Genomic DNA, 23,888 nt, shown 5'->3' with positions numbered 1-23,888 from the left:
TATGTGTAAAAAGACCGTTTTACTCCTAAACGTAAAATTCCTCGAATTTGACTTTTTCTTGAATTCATTGACTCTAACATGTCCCAAATAATTATTTAAGCCTGCATGAATTTTCCCATATTTTTATTTAGCATAAAACGAGGACTATTAAATTAATCTTTACATAAGACGTATTACTGCGTTTTAAATCCCGAATTAAACCAAACTTCAATATAAAATTCCCAAATTAAAAACTTAGACTTATAATAATTATTTAAGCTTAAATATAATTTTTCATAATTTTATGAAGTTTAAAACTAGACTTTTCAATTAACTTGTTAATTAGCAATTCGTGCAGCGATTCAATCCCGAATAAATCCAAAACTCATGATTTTGATCCCAAATTTTAAACATAACCTTTTTATGATTTATTCTACCCTTCCAAGTCTTGAGCCACCCCCGTGAACCCTTGGATTCGTTTTTAGTTCTTTAATTTCGAAATATGACACCTAAGCGAACCACCCGAGCCATCTCCCAAAATACTCGAGCCGCGCCCGAGCCACCTTGAACCAAAACCTAGCCAACCCATCTAGGGATCCTACTGTGAAAGCCCAGCCCCAAATCATGACCCTAACCCGTTCAAAAAGCCTACTGAACTCTGCCCCAAATCTGCCCGTGTATGTGTGTGTAACTCCTAAGCACATAAGGACTCCTAGCCAAACTAGGACACTTCCAGCCGAGCCACCACCTAGCCCACACCACCCTAACCTTTCCTGGACCGCGCCCAGTCCCTACCTAGACCAGCCCAACCATTTGAACTAGCGCACAAACCACCTGAAGAGAACAGCAGCCTGTGTGCTTCTTTTGTTCACTCACGGTTCCACCTTCTCCTTCGAGCCAGCTGCGACCCAACCGCACCAGCCCTTAGCCCGACCATAGACCACCTCCCTTAGACCCCGTATGACCCACTTGGCTCGCACCCAGGCCATCCGTGAGCCACCTTCATCAGCAAATTCAGAAACCTGCTCTCGCGCGAAGGAGTCCTTTCTACATGGGACTCCTCCCCAGCTGCGCTCCAGGGGTCCTAGCCATGCTAGGACCTTTCCTGACCCTGACCCACATCCAGCACGAGCCCCCCCTCGAGACCTAGTCGAACCCTTAAGCCCCATGCACAACCAACTGGATTCATGAAGATCACAAGCACCTCGGCCCTACCCAATTAACCACCCATGTTTCCTAGCTTGTTCTTTTAAATTTGCAATTTTTTGGTGGGTTTAGGACTCTTGAAATCATGCAAAAACATCCCTCAAACATATCATAATCATGGCAGCCCCTTTAGATAATATTAAACATGATTTTGGATGAAATTACAAGCTTTAAAATTAACATATGCCACAAAAACGAATTTGTATTATGATGCACTTGTTTTTCATGCAAAAACACAATTAAATAAAATACTATGGTGCGAAAGATGAGAAAGAAAGAAATATGGCGTGCCTTTGCGTTTTAAACGCACGATTATTCGTTGACGACGTCGAAGAACGGGGCAAGACCTTTGGCTTGAATCTTCCTTGGCAAATTCTCGATTTTTCCTCTTGAATTGTTGTGTGTCCCGTGTCAATGAGTTGGGGAGAATTTCAGAATTTGTGAAGTGTGTGGCCGTGTGGTTGGATGCAAAGTGTAGGGTTTAGGTGCTTTAATATATTAAATACACTAATTAAATAGTTAATTAGGCTTTAGGCCTATTAAGGGGTTTAATTAGGCCCATTAGTCTTAATTAAAATATTAAAAATAATTTTGGTAAAATAAATTTGTGAATTTAATAGCCGGGTTGTCAAGAAGTTCGTATTTTTGTTGAAAAACCAACACCGATAAAATTTACGTCCCGGCGTATAAAATCACCTCAAAACCCCTTATTTTCAAAAATACTAAAAAGTAACAACCATATTTTAAATAATTAAAAACAATTATTTAATAAAAACATTTTCTATTTTTCAGCCATCGGTCTCCGTTTCTCGATAGCAACTTGAATAACCTTTAAAAATACATTTTAATGCAACAATGTAGAATATATATTTTTAACATACAATTATGCATAACATAATTAATTCATGCAACTAAAACATTTAATTAAAATACAGGAGAATTTAATAATTTATATGCATGTGGTTCGCGTGGACCTTTAAATTTCGGGACGTTACATCTAAAGTCGTTCATCTCTCTTGAATCAGCTGTCAAAGCCACCACAGTCGCCCAAGCTATGGAAAGAAGGTCAAACTTTTTCAATCTTATGAGAATCAAGAGGCTGTTAGAGGTGACAGCAGAACTGAAGACGAATTATGATCCAGCTGGTCTACTGCATATGAAGATAAGCAGTTTTTCAACAACTGGACCAGATCTAGTCATAAAAATCGTAAACATCAAACCAAACCTAAAACTAGCATTTTTCAAAAGTATCATAAACATCATAAATCCTCTCAAAAACCACTCTTACTTCCAAAAGTCATGAAAATCTTTAAAGTACTGTAAAATCCTAATTGTGCGGAAAAACTATCAAAAGTCCTCGGGTTAGTGCACCATCCGCCCATCCAGTTCAGTCATCCAACCCTCCAGTCTCAACAGTAAAATCCTCACCTGTATCATTCACACCTTGTGAGTCTATTGAATCAGCAAGCCTTAAGAATAGCAACAAGTAATACGTATACATCCACATGCAATAGTGAAAATACTTTTAATAAAAATAGCTTTATCAAGACATGCATAAACTTAAACCTTTTCTTTCATCATATAATTTTCCTTTCATCATAAACTTTTCATTTCATCATAAACATATACATATACATTTTCTTTTGGGGTGAAATCCGTTCGTTAATTGTGACCATCCTTTCATCCTTCGGTCGAATTATCAATATCATCTGTAACCATGGTACAAAGCGGCGAGGCAACAGTAACCACTTTTTCGTTCTGCCACTTGGCCTATAGTTCACGGGGACACCAGAACCACTTTTCCATTACTGGGCCTTGGCCTATGGAAATCCGGTATTGGGTTCCCATGGGGCTTAGTCCCGTAAACGGGTTCCACTGGGCTTATTCCCTCACGAATCTCCATTTTCTTTCCGTCACAATTAAGTCACTTCATCCAAAACATTTCAGCATTTCCATCACTATAATAATACATGCATAGGCATGCAACACATATTTTAGCATTTATCATTTTCCATCATAAAATTCCATATCATTTCAAAATAAAACATTTTAACATTCATTACAGCATTAAGGACACTGCGGTGTAAAATGATTGTTTTGCACCTGAAATCCTAACTTCCCCATTTTACCCCTGGACCTCAAAACTTCGACCCGAATCCATCCAAACTTACCATAAAACCTTAAAACACTCACATGAACATTCCTTAGATGTAAACTTAAGCCATTGACTAAATTTCATAATTCGTTTTAAAGCTTGAATCGAAGTCTCGATTTTAACCCGAATCAACCTGAAAAATAACCAAACTTTCACCATAGCTTATTAACACCTAACCAACCCCTTTTCAACCCAAATCAATCCATTTAGAACCCTCGGAAATGCCTAGCAAGCTTCTCAATTTTTCTGCACATTCGAACCAAACCTTAGCTCAACCAATTCTCATGTTCTTCGATCCTAGCTCTTAACCAATGAGACCAGACCCTAACCAACCATCCTAGGACCTAGAGAGCCATACACGAGGACGTGCATCGTTCTCCTTGTTCACGCACGCCCTATCGTCGCGCGGCCCCAACCGTGCCACTACCTCCATAACCCTTGCACCAGCCACTCCTCACCCATCTAAGACCACCCTACAGCCCTCTTAGATCACTTGGATGCAGCCCAACCCTTGCACACGCATGCACCCTTCAAGAATCAAAGAAGCCGAAACCCTAGCCCAATGGAAAGCCCTAGGTTCAAGCAACCCCTTGCCCTTCTTTTCCAGCCCTTAACTGTGCATCTTAGGTTCCCTAAACCTCCTGTAAATTGATCTTCTAACTTCCCTAACCTGGAAGCCCCTTCCCTTTGACAAGAACTATCAAAAATCATGCAAGAAAATCAAGTTTACATTGTATAAACTAGGGATGACAACTTTCCCCACGGGTTTGGGGCCCCGCGGGGAAAACCCGAAATGGGGATGAGGATCTCCGATTTTTTCGGGTCTGGGTTCGGGTTCGGGTTCGGGGATTTTTTTAAATCCCCGATGTAATTCGGCCCGAAATCCCCTAACCCACCCCGAAAATAATATCAATAATAGTTTTATTAATATTAATAATATAAATATTATCTCTAATAATAATAGAAAATAATAAGTTTTGGTTTGAGAAAATCTCTGAATTCGTCATCGACTTGCCATATTAATATTTTTGAAATGGGGATGGGGGCGGGGATGGGAAGTTTATCCCCGAAGTTTCGGGTTTGGGGATTCCCTGAACCCGAAAAAACGGGGATTGGGACGGGGATGGGGTGGGGATGAAATTCGGGGATGGGGATGGGAATGGCAAACCCACCCCGGTCCCGGCCCATTGCCATCCCTACTTGGCCTAATTTCGACTTGACTTTTGAGTCAGCCTGAAGCTTGATTTGGCCCGTATAACTTTTAGGCAAGGGACCAGGCCCATTTACATCGACAGCTTTCAAGCACGACAATCTTTCCTCCAAGGACCCCTACTTTCCACAGTCGTCCTCTCTTAACCCTAACCCTAAATTTGCTATGTAAATTACGCTAATCTACCCACAAATTCGTAATCTTCACCTCTAATAATCGTACATATATTGTTTCCGGTTAGCGCAATCGGTCATGGATTCGCAGGCGAACAATCTTTACGAGACTGCGTCGCAGCCGGATGAGGGGAACGATGCGTATACATTCTTGGAATTCCACACGCAAGGCGAGGAAGAATTTGTTTACCCTGAATTTCAGGAGTTCTCGCAGCCTATTCGATCGTCTTCCTCTCTGTGGCCTGCACCTTCTGATTCTATTGCTGCTGCTGATACTGCTTTCTCCACTGAGTCATCTCCGAAGAGTAAACTCCGCGGTGGAATTAGCAACAGCAACAACAACAACAATAATAGCGCTGCCAGCGGTAGTGGGAGTAGTGGTAATAATGGTAGTAAGGAGGGAGTGGTGGAAGCATTGGCGGCAGGGATGAACGGTCTGAACTTTGAAGAGACGGGTGATGACGATGTTTTTTATCATGGGAAGGGGGACTTCGCTGAGCATGCTTGCAAGTACTGTGGGATCACCAACCCTGCTTGTGTTGCAAGGTGCAACGTCCCTTCTTGTAGGAAATGGTTCTGTAATTCACGAGGGAATACATCTGGTTCTCACATTGTAAATCATCTGGTGAGTTGAAAAAAATTCACGTTGATTACCTTTTGTGTCTCAGTGTTTTCTTATACAAGACCAGATAATATTTGGTCTCTGGTGTCATCTTTTATTGAGATATCATGTGATAAGCTGTCCGTGGATGAAATATTGCGGGATTGGTGCAGTTAGTGGTTTCGTAAATGAAGTTATTATGGTTTGAATGGCGATTACGAAAGAAATTATACTTTTGAATGAGTATTAGCATGAATTGATGGAATTGTATCAACTGAATTGCTGCATTCAGTTTTTTAAGTTTTCCATTTGCAGCTAAGACTGAATTGACTGTGCTGCCTTATCTTATTGTGGTATTATCTTGTAATTTGTGTGTTTGGGTGGTGATGATTGAGAAACATAAATCTATTGGGATTGATTCTTTGAAGGTGTTAGTTGCATATTCTTGTTTTGTTACTTGATGTTGGATGATACTCCGCGATACCTGCTTTATATTTGAAAGCCTTAAATTAGGTGATTCTATTTGCTTTAATTGACTGTAACCACACTGGCGTCCATATCTGAGTCCAGGTATAAAAAATAGGTTAATTGTCGCTTAATTTCCAGGAAATTTTAATGGTGCCCTGGCTAGTTGATGATACACGTGTAGAAACAAAAATAGAATCATAATCAATATTTATTTTGTTTATGCAGTGATATTTATTTTACTGGTTCTGTTATTTGTCGGCGTTTGCTGGAGAAACAATTTTTTTTATTTTTTTGCTAAACAATACATATGCTTCCCAGTTTGTTGGAGGGTTAAATATGATTTTTTAGCACAAATAGAAGCAATTAACCACTATCAACTTCGGAGGAGCATTTAGAAACAAAATGCTATCTTTGTAACGATTGCAAAATATCAGTAGTGCGAAGTATTTATTTTTTGCATGCATAGTTGTCAAAGGCAAGCGCCTCTCGCCTCGTCACCAGGTGAGGACTCTGCGCCTGGGACCACAGGCACAACGATTCATTAGGCTAGCTCAGGCACTTGCCTGGACTAGCCTTGGAAGTAAGCGCGCCTGAACGTTTTTTTTAATTCCTCGTTTAAACAAAAAGCTCAAACCCAAACCCTAGCAACCCAACGCCCCAATGCCAGAATCAAAAGAAGAGAGCTCTGAACAGGAGAATGATGTGTGGACATCTACATCTAAAACAACCAAAAAAATACCGATTTCGCATCTTTTGGATGAAGATGAAGAATAAATTGATGTTGATCAAGAAAATGATGAAGACCAATAAGAATACAAGTCCAAAAGTTCCGGGGAGTCTGATAATTCGATGTAAGAAGATGAATTTGATTTGGATTATTGAAGAATTTTAATAATGTTACTAATTACTATGAACTTATTAGTTATTTTTTTTTTGTGTGACATTGTGACCTATTATTTCATATTTAATATATTTATTCTAAGATAAATTTACATTTTTAAAAATTTAAAAATGTGCGCCTTGCTTTGGTAAGGCGCACCTCGCCTCGCGCCTCTGGCTTCATGGCCCTCGGCGCGCCTTGTGCCCTTGACAACTATGTTTGCATGTATAAATTATTTAGTGTAATGAAATAATCAATACATATATTTAAGCAATAAAACTTATATTCATAAGCTTTACTTGGAATAGTGTACAAAAGTAATAAAAAAAATAGAATCAATATTAGCCGTAAATATTATAAAAATCACGCGGAAATAAATATTTCTTGCACGCTTTAGCATGAAAAATAACTTTGATGATATAGATCATAAATTAATTAAAAATTTATATTTGTAATAAATGTTTAATTAACGGATGTACACTGAAAGGTGGAAAAATGGTGGAATCTTGGTAAGATGTGATTGGTAAAAAAGATGTACTGCTGACTATCAATTGACAAGAAACACCCAAACAACAGAAATTGGAAGAACTTGTTTCTGTTTTGGGGTGCTTTTGTTTATTATCTATATAGAAATATGTGCTACAAAATACGATTGTGTCTAATATTTATAGAGAATATGAAAATGAATACAATTTGTTTCTAATTGTTCTAATCAAACAATTTATGTAGCCAGGATTTTGAATTTTGTGTTTTGGTTGTCTGGAAATAATTGGTCCTTTGGCTTGTTTTCCTTCGGTTGTCTTAGGTGAGAGCAAAGCACAAGGAAGTGTGTCTTCATAAAGATAGTCCTTTGGGAGAAACAATTCTTGAGTGTTACAACTGTGGATGCCGGAATGTCTTCCTTCTTGGATTCATATCTGCAAAGACAGAGAGTGTGGTTGTTCTTCTTTGTAGAGAACCTTGCCTTAGTTCTAACGCTTTGAAGGACATGAATTGGGATCTCAGTCAGTGGTGCCCTCTTATTGATGACAGATGTTTCTTGCAATGGCTGTTGAAGGCAGGACACATATTTATTAGTTGTGCTACTGGTTATAACATAAAATAAACTGTCCAATTGTTTGTAAAACAGGTCCCATCTGAACAAGAGCAGTTGAGGGCACGACAAATAAGTGCCCAACAGATAAATAAAATTGAAGAGCTTTGGAAGACGAATCCTGATGCTACCTTGGATGATCTCGAGAAACCTGGTGTGGATGAGGAACCTCAGCCTGTAGTGCTCAAGTACGAGGATGCATACCAGGTGCTCTTAAGTAGATTGACTATTTAATCAGCTGATATGGATGTTACTTGCTGTTGATGAAATGCCATATAATTTTTTTGTCTCCACCTAACTTAAGTCTATAATTTTTTTGTCCAGTATCAAAATGTTTTTGCACCACTCATAAAGCTCGAAGCGGACTATGACAAGGTATTATTATGCATTTAATTGTTTCCCTTTTTTAGCTACCAACGAGCAATCTAACCAAGTATGCAATTGATTTTTTTTGTCACCTGGCAAATATGGTTTAATTTTTTTAACACCACTATTCCATGTTTTCTTTTAATAACTAAGGAAACATTTCGTGTTGTATGTTTTCATAAGTGGAACGAAAATGTTACTTACTGTTAGTTGATGGCAGATGATGAAAGAGTCTCAAAGCAAAGATAACATCACAGTTCGATGGGATATTGGCCTGAATAAGAAGCGTATTGCTTACTTTGTTTTTCCAAAGGTAACTTTTTTGTCAAAATATTTATTAACTATTTTATTATAATATTTATGTGAAGAACACATAATTTTCTGTAGGAAGACAATGAGTTACGGCTAGTACCTGGTGATGAATTAAGGCTGCGTTATCCAGGAGATACATCTCATCCCTCGTGGCAGTCTGTGGGTCATGTGGTACGCCATTTTTCTCTACCTTTCTTCTTTATAACCTTTTCTTCCCGGATCTGTTTAAATGATTCGCATAAGATGCTATGCTGATAATCTGCTTTTCTGTGTGGTTCTCGTTTTATTCTGTGAATCAGTGGTATGACTTGTTGATTGAAGCACCCATTGGCATTCACAGATGTGTTTTCTTCATTTTGTTGAAACTTTCATCTTTTTAGATAAAATTAACTTCACAAGAGGAGGTTGCTCTTGAGCTTCGTGTTAGTCAGGTATTTGTTGGATGTGATCATAATTTTTTTATTTTCACTATTCAATTCTTCTGCAAGAGTTTGATTTAATTTTCTCTAGCAGGGTGTTTCTGTTGATGTGAACCATGGTTTTAATGTCGACTTTATTTGGAAAAGCACTAGTTTTGATCGAATGCAAGGGGCCATGAAAACGTTTGCGCTGGATGAAATAAGTGTCAGTGGGTAAGTGAACACCATTCATCTGCTTGATAAGCTCCTTTGGGTGTATGCATGTATAAGATATTATTTAAAAGGTGGAGTTAAATTCTATTATTGTCTAATGCATAGACTGCCTAATAGGGCAAAGTTGAGACTTTATTTCGTTAATGTGCCGGGGTAAACTAAGAGGTGAATGGGTATCAGTCCCTTCTGGTAAGAGCCATCCTTTTTGATGTTGAAAATTGGACTAAAGTGCAGCAATAAATATCAAGTATCAGGAATTTATTGTATTCTTTAAACTATTAATTGTACCTATTAAGTGTCAAGTTAGCTGGACTATGTTTCTCTGTGTAGGAACTTGATTAACAAAGTGAGTCAAGAATGTATTTTTTCTATCTATTAAAGCTGCGACAATATGCTTCCGAGTGTGATCTGCTCTGAGTTTATGCAAAATAATCATATATATATTGTCATTTTCAAGTGGCCAACTTGACATTAGCTTTATTCGCTTTAATTTTTCCTACTTATTTCACTTTTCTATTGTTGATTTTTTTTCAAGAAGGTTGATTTTAGCCTGATCGGAGATAGGTTGTCCATGAACTTAACTTTGATGAGACTTTCTTGAGATAAATTGGTGTTTCAGTTCTACATAGTTGATCCACTTCTTTTTTGTAGTCTCTAATTAGTTATCTGAACTACTGCACACCATGCAGGTACATTTATCATCATTTACTGGGCCATGAAGTTGATATGCAGATAGTTCGAAATACGATGCCTCGTCGATTTGGTGCACCGGGTCTTCCAGAACTTAATGCATCTCAAGTATTGTCTCGTTGTTGCTCATCTATCTTTATCTTTATCTTTATCTTTTTATATATATGTGTATGTAATGTTTTGCCCTATTTGAATTTTTGTTTTGTTTTGGATTTTCTTTGTATTCTTGGTTTTGGGTTGCTTGATTGCTGATGCCTATTATATCAGAGAATGGAATGTGAAAGAACCACGTTAGACATGATGATAAAAAAAACAAAAAAAAGGAACATATAAACAAAACATTAAGAAACAAAAGAATGATGTACATCTTTAACTAGTAGAATTCAGTTTATGATAGAATCTGTTTATCATAGTGTGATAGGAGAAAGACCTTTAACCAGTAAGGCTTTGTTGAAGACTTATTCAAATCATATGGAGTTATGGACTTACTCGGTTTATGTGTTAATGGTTTTATTGTGTATCTTTTTTCCTTTCTTTTCTTTTCATTCTGTTGTCTTCTAATTTTACGTTGTCCTTACCTGTCAATTCACACAGGTTTTTGCTGTGAAGAGTGTTTTACAAAAACCTATAAGTCTCATACAAGGTCCTCCTGGAACTGGTAAAACTGTCACCTCTGCTGCAATTGTATATCATATGGCAAGACAAGGGCAGGGACAGGTAATGTAATAGAGTTTTTAGAAAACTCGAAGATTTTTTTAATCGGTTTTTTACCTTTCTAGACTCGTCTATAGTTTTCCATGGCAGGTTCTGGTATGTGCTCCAAGTAATGTGGCTGTCGATCAGCTAGCTGAAAAGATAAGTGCCACTGGTTTGAAGGTCTGGACCTCGATATTGCTGCCTTTTGGTCTAGAAATTATTTTATATAGTGCACATAAATCGAATTAACATACTTCGATGTTTGATTATGACATGTCCTTGTTCTTATATTTTTAATGACAAGGTTGTCAGAATTTGTGCAAAGTCGAGGGAAGCTGTTAGTTCCCCTGTTGAGCATTTAACCTTGCATTATCAGGTTCGTTAATCTAGGAACTGGATGTTGGCATTTGAGCTCTTTTTTCTAATTTGTTTCCACATTTATCCATAGTATGTTCATGACTTTCAGACATATAATATACATGTTATAATTTTTCGCAGGTTAGACATCTCGACACTTCTGAAAAGAGTGAACTTCACAAGTTACAGCAGCTGAAAGATGAACAAGGTGTGGTTTTTTTTTCTTCCTTTTGTTCCCCTCACATTCTTTATCTTCTCACCCACCTTTTTGGTTGACATGTGTTTAGCAGTTGGCTTTGCCAGCTCTCTACGTCTAGTCATTTATATATTTTTTTTGCAGAAAAAAAAAGTGACTAGTATTTTGTTTTAGTTTGTGTTTCTTAAGATTCTTTCAAGCGGTTTTGTGAGGTGTGTGTTCAATGTCAATATGTGAGTGAATTGGCTACTTCTGTTGAACGATGGTGACATTTGAAAAAACTTGTTATGGTTGTAATGCAAATTGGGCGTATATGCGTGTTCACTAAAAAATAAAGATTTATGATTTGATGTTATGTTAGCTGTGAAGGAAGACGTGTAGAATTCACTTCCTTTTCGAAATACAGTTGTCATGGATTTAAAAAGAAGAAACTTTTTTAGCGCAGTAATGGAATTTTATGATGTGGACATGTGGTGCATATGAGAGAAACAAGAAACTTAAGTGATTTTGAGTAAATTTCAGAAAAGGATAATTTAGTTTTATTTTTCTGCTCAAGTTTGTCTTCCACCTTCTGCTGTAAGAACATCAATGACACGAAAGGAAATCTTTGTTTAGCGCTTATTGAGGTACATCTGTTTTATGCAATGAAACCTGGAACCTTTGTGTAATCTCACATTTGGGCTTTAGCCAAGTGACAATATGCTATTTTATGAGTCTATTTGAGCCAAGAAAAATTGTCTCTTTAGCCAAGTGACAATATGCTATTTTATGAGTCTATTTGAGCCAAGAAAAATTGTGTGTTTTGGGTAAACTTAATATGAGGCCACATAAATTGTTTTCATTGGTGGACATCCTGCATGATTTTGAGTTCCTATCTCTGTCCTTGCTGCAAATATGAACAAGGATATTAATTTTTGGGTTCATGTTTGTGCTTCTTGTTTCTATTATTTGCCAGATTAATATCGTCTCAAAGCCCATATACGGTCACTATATAGAATGTTCAATGCTGAGGTTTTACTCATGTTTTGTATATGTTCCAGGGGAATTGTCCAGCAGCGATGAGAAAAAGTATAAAGCTCTCAAACGAGCTACTGAAAGGGAGATATCTCAGAGTGCTGATGTTATCTGTTGTACATGTGTTGGAGCTGGAGATCCTCGCTTGGCAAACTTCAGATTTCGCCAGGTAACTTGGGCAATGGAAACTGGGCTACTTTCTTTGCATATTGCCCAGGGAAAGCTTAATTTTATTATATTGGGCCTTGATCATGTGGTTTTAATGCTGACTGCATTTTTAGGTGCTTATCGACGAGTCTACCCAAGCAACAGAGCCCGAGTGTCTTATTCCTTTGGTTCTTGGAGTGAAACAGGTATTTGAAGTTAGCGACATAACCTTACTTGATAGTCGATTATATCAAATAACTTTTATAAGAAGTCTATTATAGGTTGTTCTTGTTGGAGACCATTGCCAACTTGGTCCGGTCATTATGTGTAAGAAAGCTGCTCGAGCGGGTCTTGCCCAGTCATTATTTGAACGGCTTGTGATGCTTGGGGTGAAACCTATTAGGTTGCAGGTGATTGTCATGCTGATATTTGTTTTTTCCTACTGTCCATTTCATGGAATCTTGTATGAACTCTGCCCTATTGTGTACTATTAATCTGGGAAAAAAGTTAATTAACACTCAAAAAAATGGAATGAACTAACCTTCCCAGCTTTCGTCTTCACAATGCTACCTCCACCAGTTCCCGACCCAACCCCGTACCTCCCAGCCTACGCCTCCGAACAACGTTGCTCGTCACCGACTTTTTTCCCATAGCCGCTCTTTGGCGTTTTGATGTCGTTCTTTAGCTAGCGTGTGGTCCTTTTTTAGTTGTATTTCTCCTGCAACCGCCGGAGAGTTTCTTCTTCTGATTCCTAGATACTTTCCGGCTTATCTTTTCTCTCTTCTTCATGTTTTGCGTTTTCTTTCTACCTTGCCTTTTCCATCCTTTGCCAGTTTCCTCAGTTTCTCTGTTATACCGGCCAGTGTCTTCTCAGACGTTCGGCGTCACTTCTTCCTTCTGTTTTGTTGTTTTTCCTTTGTCTTTTTTGCTTCTCAGAGTTCCCAGTTATCTCTTGGTCTAGCCCCAGCCCTCTTGTCTTTTCTATCCTTTAGTAATTCTGTTTTGGTATACACTCAGGTGGGCACTTTAAATAATTTTTCAACATGCGTCAATGGGGTTCTCGCAGCTCTGATCAAGGTGAGCAATCCGTCTTCGAGGGGGTTTTGTGATCTTTTTGCTGTTCGTCTGGATGGAGAGTTTAAGGTTGAACATAAATTGTTTTTAATTAGAATGGGTAGTGGGGTGACTTCAATTTATCTGACAGAAAACTAGGAATCGAGTTATTTGTTGGAAACAGATTTTGTAAGTATTCAATGGTTGTGTTCGAAGCTGTAGTATTAAATTAATAATTCTATATCATGTTCGGCTTTTAACTGATTCAGGGGCAACAATGCAGTGTTTTCTATTCAAAGGTTTGTTAATAATAGAGGAAGCTTTTTGGAAGTGGAAACGTTTGGCTAATCATTTGTCAAAATTCCTGCATGGGAAGAAAGAGATGTTGGTGCATCCATGTGTTGGTCAAGAGAGAATCATTTATATTAAAAAGATGTTCATGCAAGGAGTAAACCGGTGTCTACCACTTTTGAGGATAAGGTCAAACTTTTTTGAGTTTAAGGATAAGGATTGGGGTGAAAGTGTGAAACACTTATTTTTCACTAGGGAGGAGGTCAACATGGACAAGGATTGGTGTGAAACACTTATTTTTTTACTAGGGAGGTTGTCAACATCTATCATTAGTAAATTCGGGGTGTTCTTGGTAAGGTGGTTAAGCGGCACATTGAAATTAAGAGAGTTGGCGGATAGGAGATTTACTGCAAGCTTGTGGAAGTCTAGGTTTGTTGAATGGATATTATTATCTGCTATAGCTAGATCAAGGAATATCTTGGTAATATGGGACCCGTGATTGGTTTCGGTTGCGGATAATTTGAATAGGGAATTCTCATTCTCAATACAAATTGGAAAGAATAATGGTACCAGGTGGTGGTTCTCAACCGTGTACGGACCTTGTAAGCTGGGGGAGATAGAACTTTTGTGATGAATTGGCAGGGTTGAGAGTAATTTGTGGGGATAATTAGTGCTTAGGCGGGATTTTAATGTTGTCAGATCGTTATGTGAGAAAATGAATAGTATATCCTGAACTACGAGCATGAAGTATTTTGATTCATTGATCAAGGAATTGGAGTTGTATGATCCACATTTGTTGAATGCAAAGTTTACTTGGTCAAATTTGAGGGCGTATCCTATTTGTTGTAGGTTATATAGATTCTTGTTTTTAGGGGGTTGGGTGGGTATTTTCCGCTATACAGACAAATACTCTTATCCAGAGTCCCAGACTAACTTCAGACCATTTTCCAATAATCCTAGATACTTCAAAGGCAAAGTGGGGTCCGTAACCATCAATGTTGTAAATGGCGGGAGGCGGACTGACCGCCTACCGCCTCGGAGTCCTAGGCGGTTGAATTTTTAAGTAATTTTTTTTATAGATAATCATATATAATCATGCGCTTTTTATGGGTTAGTTTGTTCAGTGTGAGCCCTAGAGAGAGAATTTTTTAAAAAATGCTCTCCCCTCTTTTCCGCTCCAGCGGTTCTTTCCCGTTTCCCTCTATGCTTCTCGGTTGCTGAGGAAACGCGTCGCTGCCTTCTACAGTCACCGGCGCCGGCCTTCATCGCCGGCGGCGAAATCGGGTTTCACTTTCTTTTGATTTCTTCTTCCGTTTTTCTATCCCTTTTCTTTCGGTTCTCTTCGGAATAATCTCTCGTGCGGGAATCTTTCTCTTTCGAAGGATTTCTGTGCTTCCAGTATTCAGTTTCCTTCTTACACAAAAAACGGGTGGTTATTTTCACTTTCCAGTAGGCACCTTTGGTTTTCGTCGGCAAAAATATGAACAACAGGTTAAACGCAAGAGCGCCAGCTGTTTTAAGGAAAAACACAACGAACGGAGTCTTCATTGAACATAAGATTTTCAACCTGAGATCGGGTAATGGGGGCTTGTCTATTTGGTGGTCTGAAAAAACGAGGAACGCAACATATTTTCTGGATTTGGACTGAGAAGCAGCTAGCTGGCTATGTCTAAGGTTCAAGGATTTCATCTTAATCCTGTCTCGGGCAAGGATTTCCATCGGTTTAGGGGCAGGAATGCGGTGTTTACTATTCAAAGATTTTCAAACAAGCGTGGCAGATTCTTAGAGATTACTAAGTTCAGTTTCAGAGGTCGAAAACAGATCACGATCGTTCCTAGCGGCTATAAAGCAGGGGGCTGGAATAAAATCCTGAATACACTGATAAGGTTGCTATCGGGGTTGTCTGACAGGAATGTGCTTCAACCTACCTTAATATACGGTCCAGCTAACACAAGATGGAATACAGCAATCCCAGTTAACGGTAAAAAAGTGGAGGAGGGTAACCGAGGACTGCTGAAAGTGAAGGAAGACAATGACAGGCCGTTGATGGTTAGGAAGTGGAATGAAGCACTAATTGTTACCAGGGGAAGAGTGAACAGCTCGTGGGATTAGATAAAAAATGGACTAGCCAAATACACAAACAAAGTGGTTGAACTATTTCCATTCCAAGCTAACAAAGCGGTTTGGTGGCCCTCCGACCATTGCGAGTATGCATATTATCTTAAGCTGAAGAAAGGATTCTTTGACAATGGGGTGTCTTTGAACTTCGAGGCTTGGAAACCGGATATCAATACCGCGGATACGGTGGAAAAATGTTGCAATAGTTGGGTTAGGATCTTTGGACTACCGTGGAATCTATGTTCGAAAGAAACCTTCAAAACAATAGGGGATCAATGTGGGGGGTTGATCGACATACATGCGGACACACTACTACTCTCAGACTTAGGGGGGCAGCAAAGATTAAGGTGAAAGGCACGGAAAGAGGGTTTGTTTGCAATAAGATGAAAATTCAGCTGGAAGGGCAGGCCCTTGACATTCGGATTCAGGTAGATACCTTTGATCTAACAGCCTACGAGAAGTACGGTAGGCAAACATACGCTCAGGTGGTGATTAATGGTAAAAGGACCGTGGCGGGGTGGGGTAACTCAAATTTGACCCGAAAACAATTCGAAAATGAAGATCAAGGCAGCGGCCATAACGATGGGATGAATCATTCAGTGGTTAAGTTGCAGCCAGCTACAACCACAAATGAAGGGAGGTCAAGAGGTGGGTCTGGCAATAAAGGGTTAAGGTTGGAAGTTGGGCAGGGGAGTTGTCAGTTCGATACAAATCAGAAAGGGCCAGCTGATAAGAGTGCGTCGTCAACACCTATTCCGGGGGATAAGGCAATCAAAATTCTGAAGAAGATCAGGCCAAAGGAACTCTCGAGTTTTAGCAGCTCACCGGTCCAATCCATGAATAATGAAGGAGCCGAGGAGCAAATTAGGAGGGCCAATACCGTGAGTGTCAACGTACAGATGCCTTCTTATGGGAAAGTTTACACTCGAAGATTGAATGAAGGCACTTCGGCAGTTAAGCATGCCATTGTCAAATGCGCACACACAAGTTCAGATTTATTGAAGCTTGAGAAAAATAGCAGGCTGCGAGAGTTTGATATGGGAGACGAAGAAGATTGCTTGTTCAACGATTCACAAGATGACTTGTTCGAGGAAGAGTCCGAATTAGAAGACACGGACAGCTTTGTTTCTGAGAAATCTAATGCATCGGTTAAAACAGTAGGAGTGCTGGGGGATATCCACGAGCTATTTTCATCAGAATATGAGCCGCCTCCAATCCCCGACCCACTTCCACAGGAAGATGCGACACCTTCAGCGGGACAGGTATTTTCCGGATTCCAATCTTTGTTTCTTAACCATTCCTTCAAACTTCACGCCTTTTTTCCATCCTCTTTCTCTGTCCTCGGGTTGTCTAGTGGTTATTTAGGTGGTGGGGGTCTGAGGGTAGATGAAAAGTCGAGTACCGAGGACGATGTTCTTACAGGGGCTGCTAAGGCCGACAAAATGGATACTACATTCGAGGTTAAAGGAGGGCATCCAGAATCTAAGTGTTGGGGAGGATTTAAGAAATCTACTAGTCTTTTGAATAGAGAATTGCAAAGATTGAGTTTTGGGGTTAATTACGAGAGAGGTTCGACGTCGAAGGGTTCTTCAAAGTTAATATGAAGATTTGCTCTTGGAACATTAGGGGAGGGGGAGTAGCACGGAAGAGAGAATTGATTCGAAAAGTCATTCGGAAGGAAAAACCAGATATCGTTGTAATTCTAGAAACAAAGCAACAACTGATATATAGAAGATTTGTGGCAAGCATGTGGAAATCTAGATTCGTGGATTGGGTCTGTTTACCGTCAAATGGGAGATTTGGAGGTATTTTGGTGCTGTGGGATCCTAGAGTAGTGAGGGTCAACGACAATTTGATAGGGGAGTTCTCGGTGTCAATTGAGATAGAGGGGAGTGATCAGATAAGATGGTGGTTCTCAGCCATTTATGGACCGGTTCATTCAAGACAGAGATAATTATTTTGGGATGAGATAGCGGGGTTGCATTCTATTTGCGGAGATAAGTGGTGTTTGGGAGGTGATTTCAACGTCGTAAGGAACACGGGAGAAAAGCTGAACAGTCTTACAAGTACTACGAGTATGTCCTGTTTTGATAAGCTGATAGGGGAATTGCGTTTACACGATCCACCTTTGCTGAACGCGAGGTTCACATGGTCGAATTTCAGGGCTCAACCTATATGCTGCCGACTTGATATATATCTACTTTCGAGGGGTTGGATGGAGATTTTTCCAAACTACAGACAAACGGTCTTACCAAGAACCACTTCAGATTTGAAAACACTTGGCTGTCCCATCATAAGCTCAAAGAATTGGTCAGGTCTTGTTGGAATACTGGGGTTTCACGGGGTTGGGAAGGATATAAGTTCATGACGAAACTCAAGGGGTTGAAGGCCGAGGTTTCTAAATGGAATAAGGAGGTCTTCGGAGATGTGGGAGTTAGACACAGGGAGGTGGTTAATCGAATTTATTAGTTGGATGGTTTGGAGGCCGAGGGGTCGTGGTCAGAAAGTCTTCACGAGGAAAGAAATGAAATGAGGACGGAACTTGAACTGTTGTCGTTTAGAAAATTTCAAATGGATAGTCAAAAAGCAAAAGTGAAATGGCTAAGGGAAGGTGACCAAAATTCAAGATTCTTCCATGCTCTACTCAACAATCGTAGAAACAGATCAATAATAGAAAAGGTGGAGTTGGAAGATGGGTTTGTGATTACGGATGAGAAACAGATCGAGGAAAACATTGTTAGCTTTTTCAAAAATCTTTATCGAGAATCTGACGGGGGTGGTGGGGGTTTCGATGAATTGGAATGGTGTCCTTTAGACGCGAATGAAGCAGAGGAGTAGGAGATTGCTTTTTCTGAAAATGAGATTAAGAGGGCTGTTTTTGATTGTGATGGGAACAAAGCACCAGGGCCGGATGGTTTTACAATGGCCTTCTTTCAGATGAATTGGGATACGGTAAAGGCAGATTTAGTTAAGGTGTTTGCTGAATTTTTTAATGGTGGCATTGTTAATGCCATTACTAATGAAACCTATATCTGCCTTATCCCAAAGAAACAAGATGCAACCAAAGTTAAAGATTTTCGCCCAATCAGTCTGACAACGAGTCTTTATAAGATTTTGGCAAAGGTTTTAGCAAACAGATTGAAGAATGTTTTGGGAAAGACTATTTCAGAGAGTCAATGCGCTTTTATTAAGGGAAGATAAATTTTGGATTGTTGTCTGATAGCGAATGAGATGGTTGAGGAACATCGCAGGAAAAAAAAGGAGGGTTGGGTTTTTAAAGTTGATTTGGAAAAAGCCTACGACAACGTAGATTGGAGATTTCTTGATTATGTGATGCAAATGAAAGGCTTTGGGACAAGATGGAGGTCGTGGATTAAAGGTTGTGTCTCGAATGTTTCTTTTTCGATTTTCATCAACGGTAGACCGCGGGGAAAATTCTAGGGGAAGAGAGGCATTCGACAAGGGGATCCGCTATCCCCTTTTCTCTTTAATCTTGTGATTGATTGTTTGGGTCGGTTGGTTGATAGGGCAAAAACAGTGAACGAGGTCAGAGGATGGGTGGTGGGGAAGGAAAAAATCGAAATATCTCATATACAATTCGCAGACGACACGTTGTTTTTTGTCCAGTCGGATAGGCATCTTATGGCACTATTGGAGATTCTTAACAACTTCTCTCTTAAATCAGGACTGAAAATCAATTTGGAAAAAAGTGTTGTCTTGGGATTAAATGTTTTGGAAGGGGAAATCGTTGATATGGCTCGAGTAATTGGGTGCAAAAGAGATGATTGGCCGATCAAGTACCTTGGAGCACCTTTGAGAGGTGACTCCAAGTCTGCTGAATTTTGGGAGCCCGTATTATCGAAAATGGCTAAGAAACTAGCAAGTTGGAAGAAGTCCTTTCTTTCGAGAGGTGGTCGTCTCACTTTGATTAAGGCAGTCTTAGGCGCGATGCCAACTTACTATATGTCACTTTTCAAAGTGCCAAGTGGGGTGGCCAAAAAGATGGAAAAATTTATGAGGGATTTCCTTTGGGACGGAGCGGATGGGGAGACACATTGCCATGTAGTTGGGTGGAAACAAGTTTGTAAGCCAAAGGACAGGGGAGGGACTGGGGTTGGGGAATATATGCTTGACGAACAAAGCACTTCTCGGAAAGTGGTGGTGGAGATGTTCGGTGGAAAAAGATTCTTTGTGGAAGACAGTTATCAGGAGTATCTATGGTCTACAGGATAACGGTTGGGATGTGGGTTTGGCGAGGAACTCGACCTTCAAAAGCCCCTGGAAGTTTATCTCTCGATCGTACTCGGCTTTTCAGTTTTTGATTAGGGCGGTTTTAAAGGGGGGGGAACTTGATACGCTTCTGGGAAGATATCTGGGGGGAGGTGTTTTGTCTTTCAAATGTCGTTTTCTATCTCTGTTTCGAATCTCTTCAACCGTTAACAAACCAATCACTAGATTTTTAGAGGTAAATGATATGGGAGTTAACAATAATATCTTTCAGTGGGATGTGCGTTTCAGGAGAGCCTTAAATGAGGTAGAAGTAGAGGAACTAGGGGACCTTCTAGGGTTTTTAGACACGGTTAGGTTGGAGAGGGGTACGACTGATTTTAGAGTGTGGTTCCTTCGGGGTTTTTTTCTATTCGGTCTTTCTATGCATCTTTTTTTCCCGTTACAGCTATCCCTTCATTCCTATACCACGATACTATCTGGAAAATACGGATCCCGTACAAGGTCCAAGTCTTCTCGTGGATAGTGGCGTTGGGAAAACTACCAACTAGCGACATTTTGCAGAGAAGGTGGCCCAATTGCGCTTTGAGACCACAATGGTGTAACCTATGCCGTAGTAATGAAGAAAACCAAGACCATCTTCTATTGCACTGTTCTTTTTCACGAGCTATTTGGACAAGAGTTTTGCAAGAGCTTCGGTTCGATTGGGCTTTTCCAAGAAAGGCTCGGGAGTTATTTATCATGGACACGACTATGGCAGATGGCAGAAGGAATAACACATTCTGGGTCTTGACGGTGCACTGCATTTTTTGGTCTCTGTGGTTGGAAAGAAATGGTAGATTGTTTCAGGATTCGGCAGAGTCTCTCGACGAAGTATGGGCAAAGATCAGATTCAGGGTCGCGACATGGACAACGATGTTACCGGAATTTAAGCATTTAATTATTGCGGATGTGATTAGGGATTGGAATTATGTTTGTTGTTGACTTAAGATCTCTATTTCTATTTCTTTCTTTGTACTCGAGTTCTTAGGATTACTATCCTTTGTAATCCACTATAATATTCTAATGAAAAGTAGTTTCGTATAAAAAAAAATATATAATCATGCAATATTATCACAAATAGTCATCATTTTTGTGTAAGATGTGTAATTAAATAACATCTAAACATAAAAAAGCTTCATACAATAAAATAGCATCTAGATAATGTGCAAATAAATATTTAAACTCCTCATCGAATGCTTTAGGACATGCTTCTACTTGTTGTACAACACCCGCAATATGATGTTTCATCCTATAAACTCCTCCTTTAATAATCCTCTTACACAACTTGCATGTGATCAAATCCCTCATCGGATGCTTTAGGACATGCTTCAACTTGTTCCACAACACCGCAATATGATGTTTCATCATATAAACTCCTTTCTTAATAAGCCTCTTACACAACTTGCATGTGATCAAATCCCTTTTCTCTTTATTATAAAACACCCCATATTTCCAAACAATATCATTAAACTTTAGCTTAAATTTCAACTCCGGTTGTTTATCCTTTTCCGCCATTAATTTTCAACAATAAATCAATAATAATAAGGAAAAAAAACAAATTTGATTTTTGAAATTACAAAATCTGAAATATTATTAAAAAATTATCTTAAATAATAAATATACAATTCATAAACTAAAGTTTATTGCTACTGGCGGTGGCGGTGGACAGTTTGTGTGGTGGGTTTAGTGGTTGATAGTGAGAAGGAGTGAGAACTAAAAGTTAAAAAAGAGAAAGTGGAGTGTGATTTACATAACTAGGATTTTGAGTTTTAAAATTAGTTGAGTTTGACTAGGTTTTTAAAATTTGTGTTGATTACAACTTAAAGATGTTGAATGGCTTACCTGAACCGCCTCCACCCACCTCGACCGCTTGCCCACCGCCCTCAACCGCCTGCCCGCAGCCGTATGGCTTGGACCGCCTAAAACAACTGCCTCTGTGGTTAGATGAGTTAGCAATCGAGAGAGAAGCAAAATGTGCACTAGAAATGCTAGTGTGTGTGTCGAAGGAACCAAAAAAGATAATAAAAAAGCTAAAATGAAATGGTTGAGAGAAGGGGATCATAACACAATTTTTTCATTCCCTATTAAAACATTGTTGGAGCAGGGCATCTATTGACAAATTGGGGTGGGTGGATGGGTCGGTAACGTTTGATGGTGAGCAGAATTTTTCAGAAATTTTTTTGAAACTTGTGAAAGGGGTTGGGTCATAGGAGTGGAACGGTGCTCTATCGATGGTGAGTCTGGAGTAGAGTTGGAGAGACCGTTCTCAGATGATGAGATTGAGTAGTGTTTGAGAGTGATGGAGAAAAGGTTCCGGGCCCAGATAATTTTACATTGACATTTTATCAAGAGTGTTGGGATATCGTAAAAGTAGATTTGATCATAGTTGTCAAGGGCGCAAGGTGCACTGAGGCGCACAAGGGCTTTGGAGCCTGAGGCGCGAGGCGCAAGGCGAGGCGCGCGCCTTACCGAAGCAAGGCGCGCGTTTTTAATTTTTTTAAAAAATATATTTATCTTAGAATAATATATTAAAATATGAAATAATTAAGTCACAATGTCACACAAAACAACAAATAATTAATAAGTTCATACTAATAAGTAACACGATTAAAATTCTTCAATCATCCAAATCAAGTTAATCTTCTTCCATCGAATCATCAGAGTCCCTAGAACTTTCGGACTTGTATTATTCTTGATCTTCACTACTTTCTTGATCAACATCAATTTCTTCTTCCTCTTCATCCAAAAGATGTGAAATTGGTCTTTTTCTGGTTGTTTTGGATGTAGATGCCCTTACCTCGTTTGAAGAAGATGAAGCACGAGAACTAAAACCATAAATCGGTTCCCCAACCCCAGACGCTAGGCCTACATCACCCCATGTCAAATCATCATCCCCAAAGACTAGATTATTTTCTTCATTGTCCAATCCTCCCATCAACCATTCATTGCTATCATCGATATAGGATCAATTTTGTCGCGCAAATCATATCGACGTTTCAATGCCCTGTTATATTTAATGAAGACTAGATCATTCAAACGCTTATGCGCCAACCTGTTTCTTCTTTTCGAATGAAGCTGCAAAAATTTTAAAATACATTCATCCTTCATGAATTGTTCAAAATAATAACTACAATTAATATGTCAAGACTCAAGAGTATCTATTCAATGTTAAAATTTAAATACTTACATGCTGAAACATACTCCAGTTCCGCTCACAACCAGAAGCACTGCACGTAAGGCTGAGAATTCTCACAGCAAAATCTTGCAATTGTGGGGTCGTAGAACCATAAGCCAACCACCATTCAGCTGTCAAATGAGATAAACAAAATTTCAAAATTCAAATACTTCAAGTTTTCAACATTATGTTATGATCTTGAAATAAAAAACAAGAATTAATTTCCTGGTGATAATTTATTTCTATGTCTAATAGCCATAGAACCGCCAAAAAGCCCTTCAGCATTTTTATATTTTGAGAGTTGATAAGTGATTTTATCTTGAACGTCAACATCTTCACACATCTTTTCAACACACTCGTACAACCCCTTCATAACTTCAGCATCTTTTTCTATCTCAGGATTCATATAAAAGAATTCCGGGTTCAAAAAGTAACCAGCTGCATGCAAAGGCTTATGAAGCTGATCCGTCCACCTTTTATCAATGATTTCAAAAATCTTTTGGTACTTCTCTTCATTGTTGTTGAAAGCCAAAGCAATAGCCTCCTTAGCTCGATCCATAGCCTCGTATATATACCCCATGGCAGGTTTTTTTTCACCATCAACTAATCGAAGCACTTTAATAATTGGGCCACCAACTTTAATGGCATAAACAACATGATTCCAAAACGAAGGCATCGATATAATCTCTGTTGCACGTTTACCTTCTACCTCCTTCGCAAATCGACTCGTGTTCCACTTTTCTGAAGTGAACATCTTTCTTAAATATTCACCTTCTGTTTTTGAAACCTTTTTAATGTCAAAAAAGC

General features: G+C 39.1%; 1 protein-coding gene across 7 annotated transcripts in view; it reads left to right on the top strand.

Annotated features, from left to right (window-relative positions):
• The first annotated feature begins 4,639 nt into the window (after positions 1-4,639).
• The window catches only part of LOC142518896 (regulator of nonsense transcripts 1 homolog), a 40,749-nt gene continuing 21,500 nt past the window's right edge, over positions 4,640-23,888 (top strand). For 5 of the 7 annotated variants that reach the window (XM_075621751.1, XM_075621749.1, XM_075621753.1 and 2 more), the window contains exons 1-16: positions 4,641-5,348; positions 7,478-7,729; positions 7,802-7,972; positions 8,090-8,140; positions 8,352-8,444; positions 8,519-8,614; positions 8,824-8,874; positions 8,957-9,075; positions 9,765-9,873; positions 10,360-10,482; positions 10,570-10,641; positions 10,766-10,837; positions 10,960-11,026; positions 12,055-12,197; positions 12,310-12,381; positions 12,457-12,585. In XM_075621751.1, coding sequence (XP_075477866.1) covers positions 4,803-5,348; positions 7,478-7,729; positions 7,802-7,972; positions 8,090-8,140; positions 8,352-8,444; positions 8,519-8,614; positions 8,824-8,874; positions 8,957-9,075; positions 9,765-9,873; positions 10,360-10,482; positions 10,570-10,641; positions 10,766-10,837; positions 10,960-11,026; positions 12,055-12,197; positions 12,310-12,381; positions 12,457-12,585 — 2,166 coding nt within the window. In that variant the 5' untranslated portion in view covers positions 4,641-4,802. Of the gene's footprint in view, positions 5,349-7,477; positions 7,730-7,801; positions 7,973-8,089; positions 8,141-8,351; positions 8,445-8,518; positions 8,615-8,823; positions 8,875-8,956; positions 9,076-9,764; positions 9,874-10,359; positions 10,483-10,569; positions 10,642-10,765; positions 10,838-10,959; positions 11,027-12,054; positions 12,198-12,309; positions 12,382-12,456; positions 12,586-23,888 lie in introns of all 7 variants that reach the window. The other 2 variants (XM_075621748.1, XM_075621747.1) reach the window with 1 other exon arrangement.

The sequence above is a fragment of the Primulina tabacum genome, chromosome 11 (genome assembly GCF_025594145.1).
Source record: "Primulina tabacum isolate GXHZ01 chromosome 11, ASM2559414v2, whole genome shotgun sequence".
Taxonomy (NCBI): domain Eukaryota; kingdom Viridiplantae; phylum Streptophyta; class Magnoliopsida; order Lamiales; family Gesneriaceae; genus Primulina; species Primulina tabacum.
Note: the sequence above shows the minus strand (reverse complement) of the source record. Positions and strands in the feature narration are given on the sequence as shown.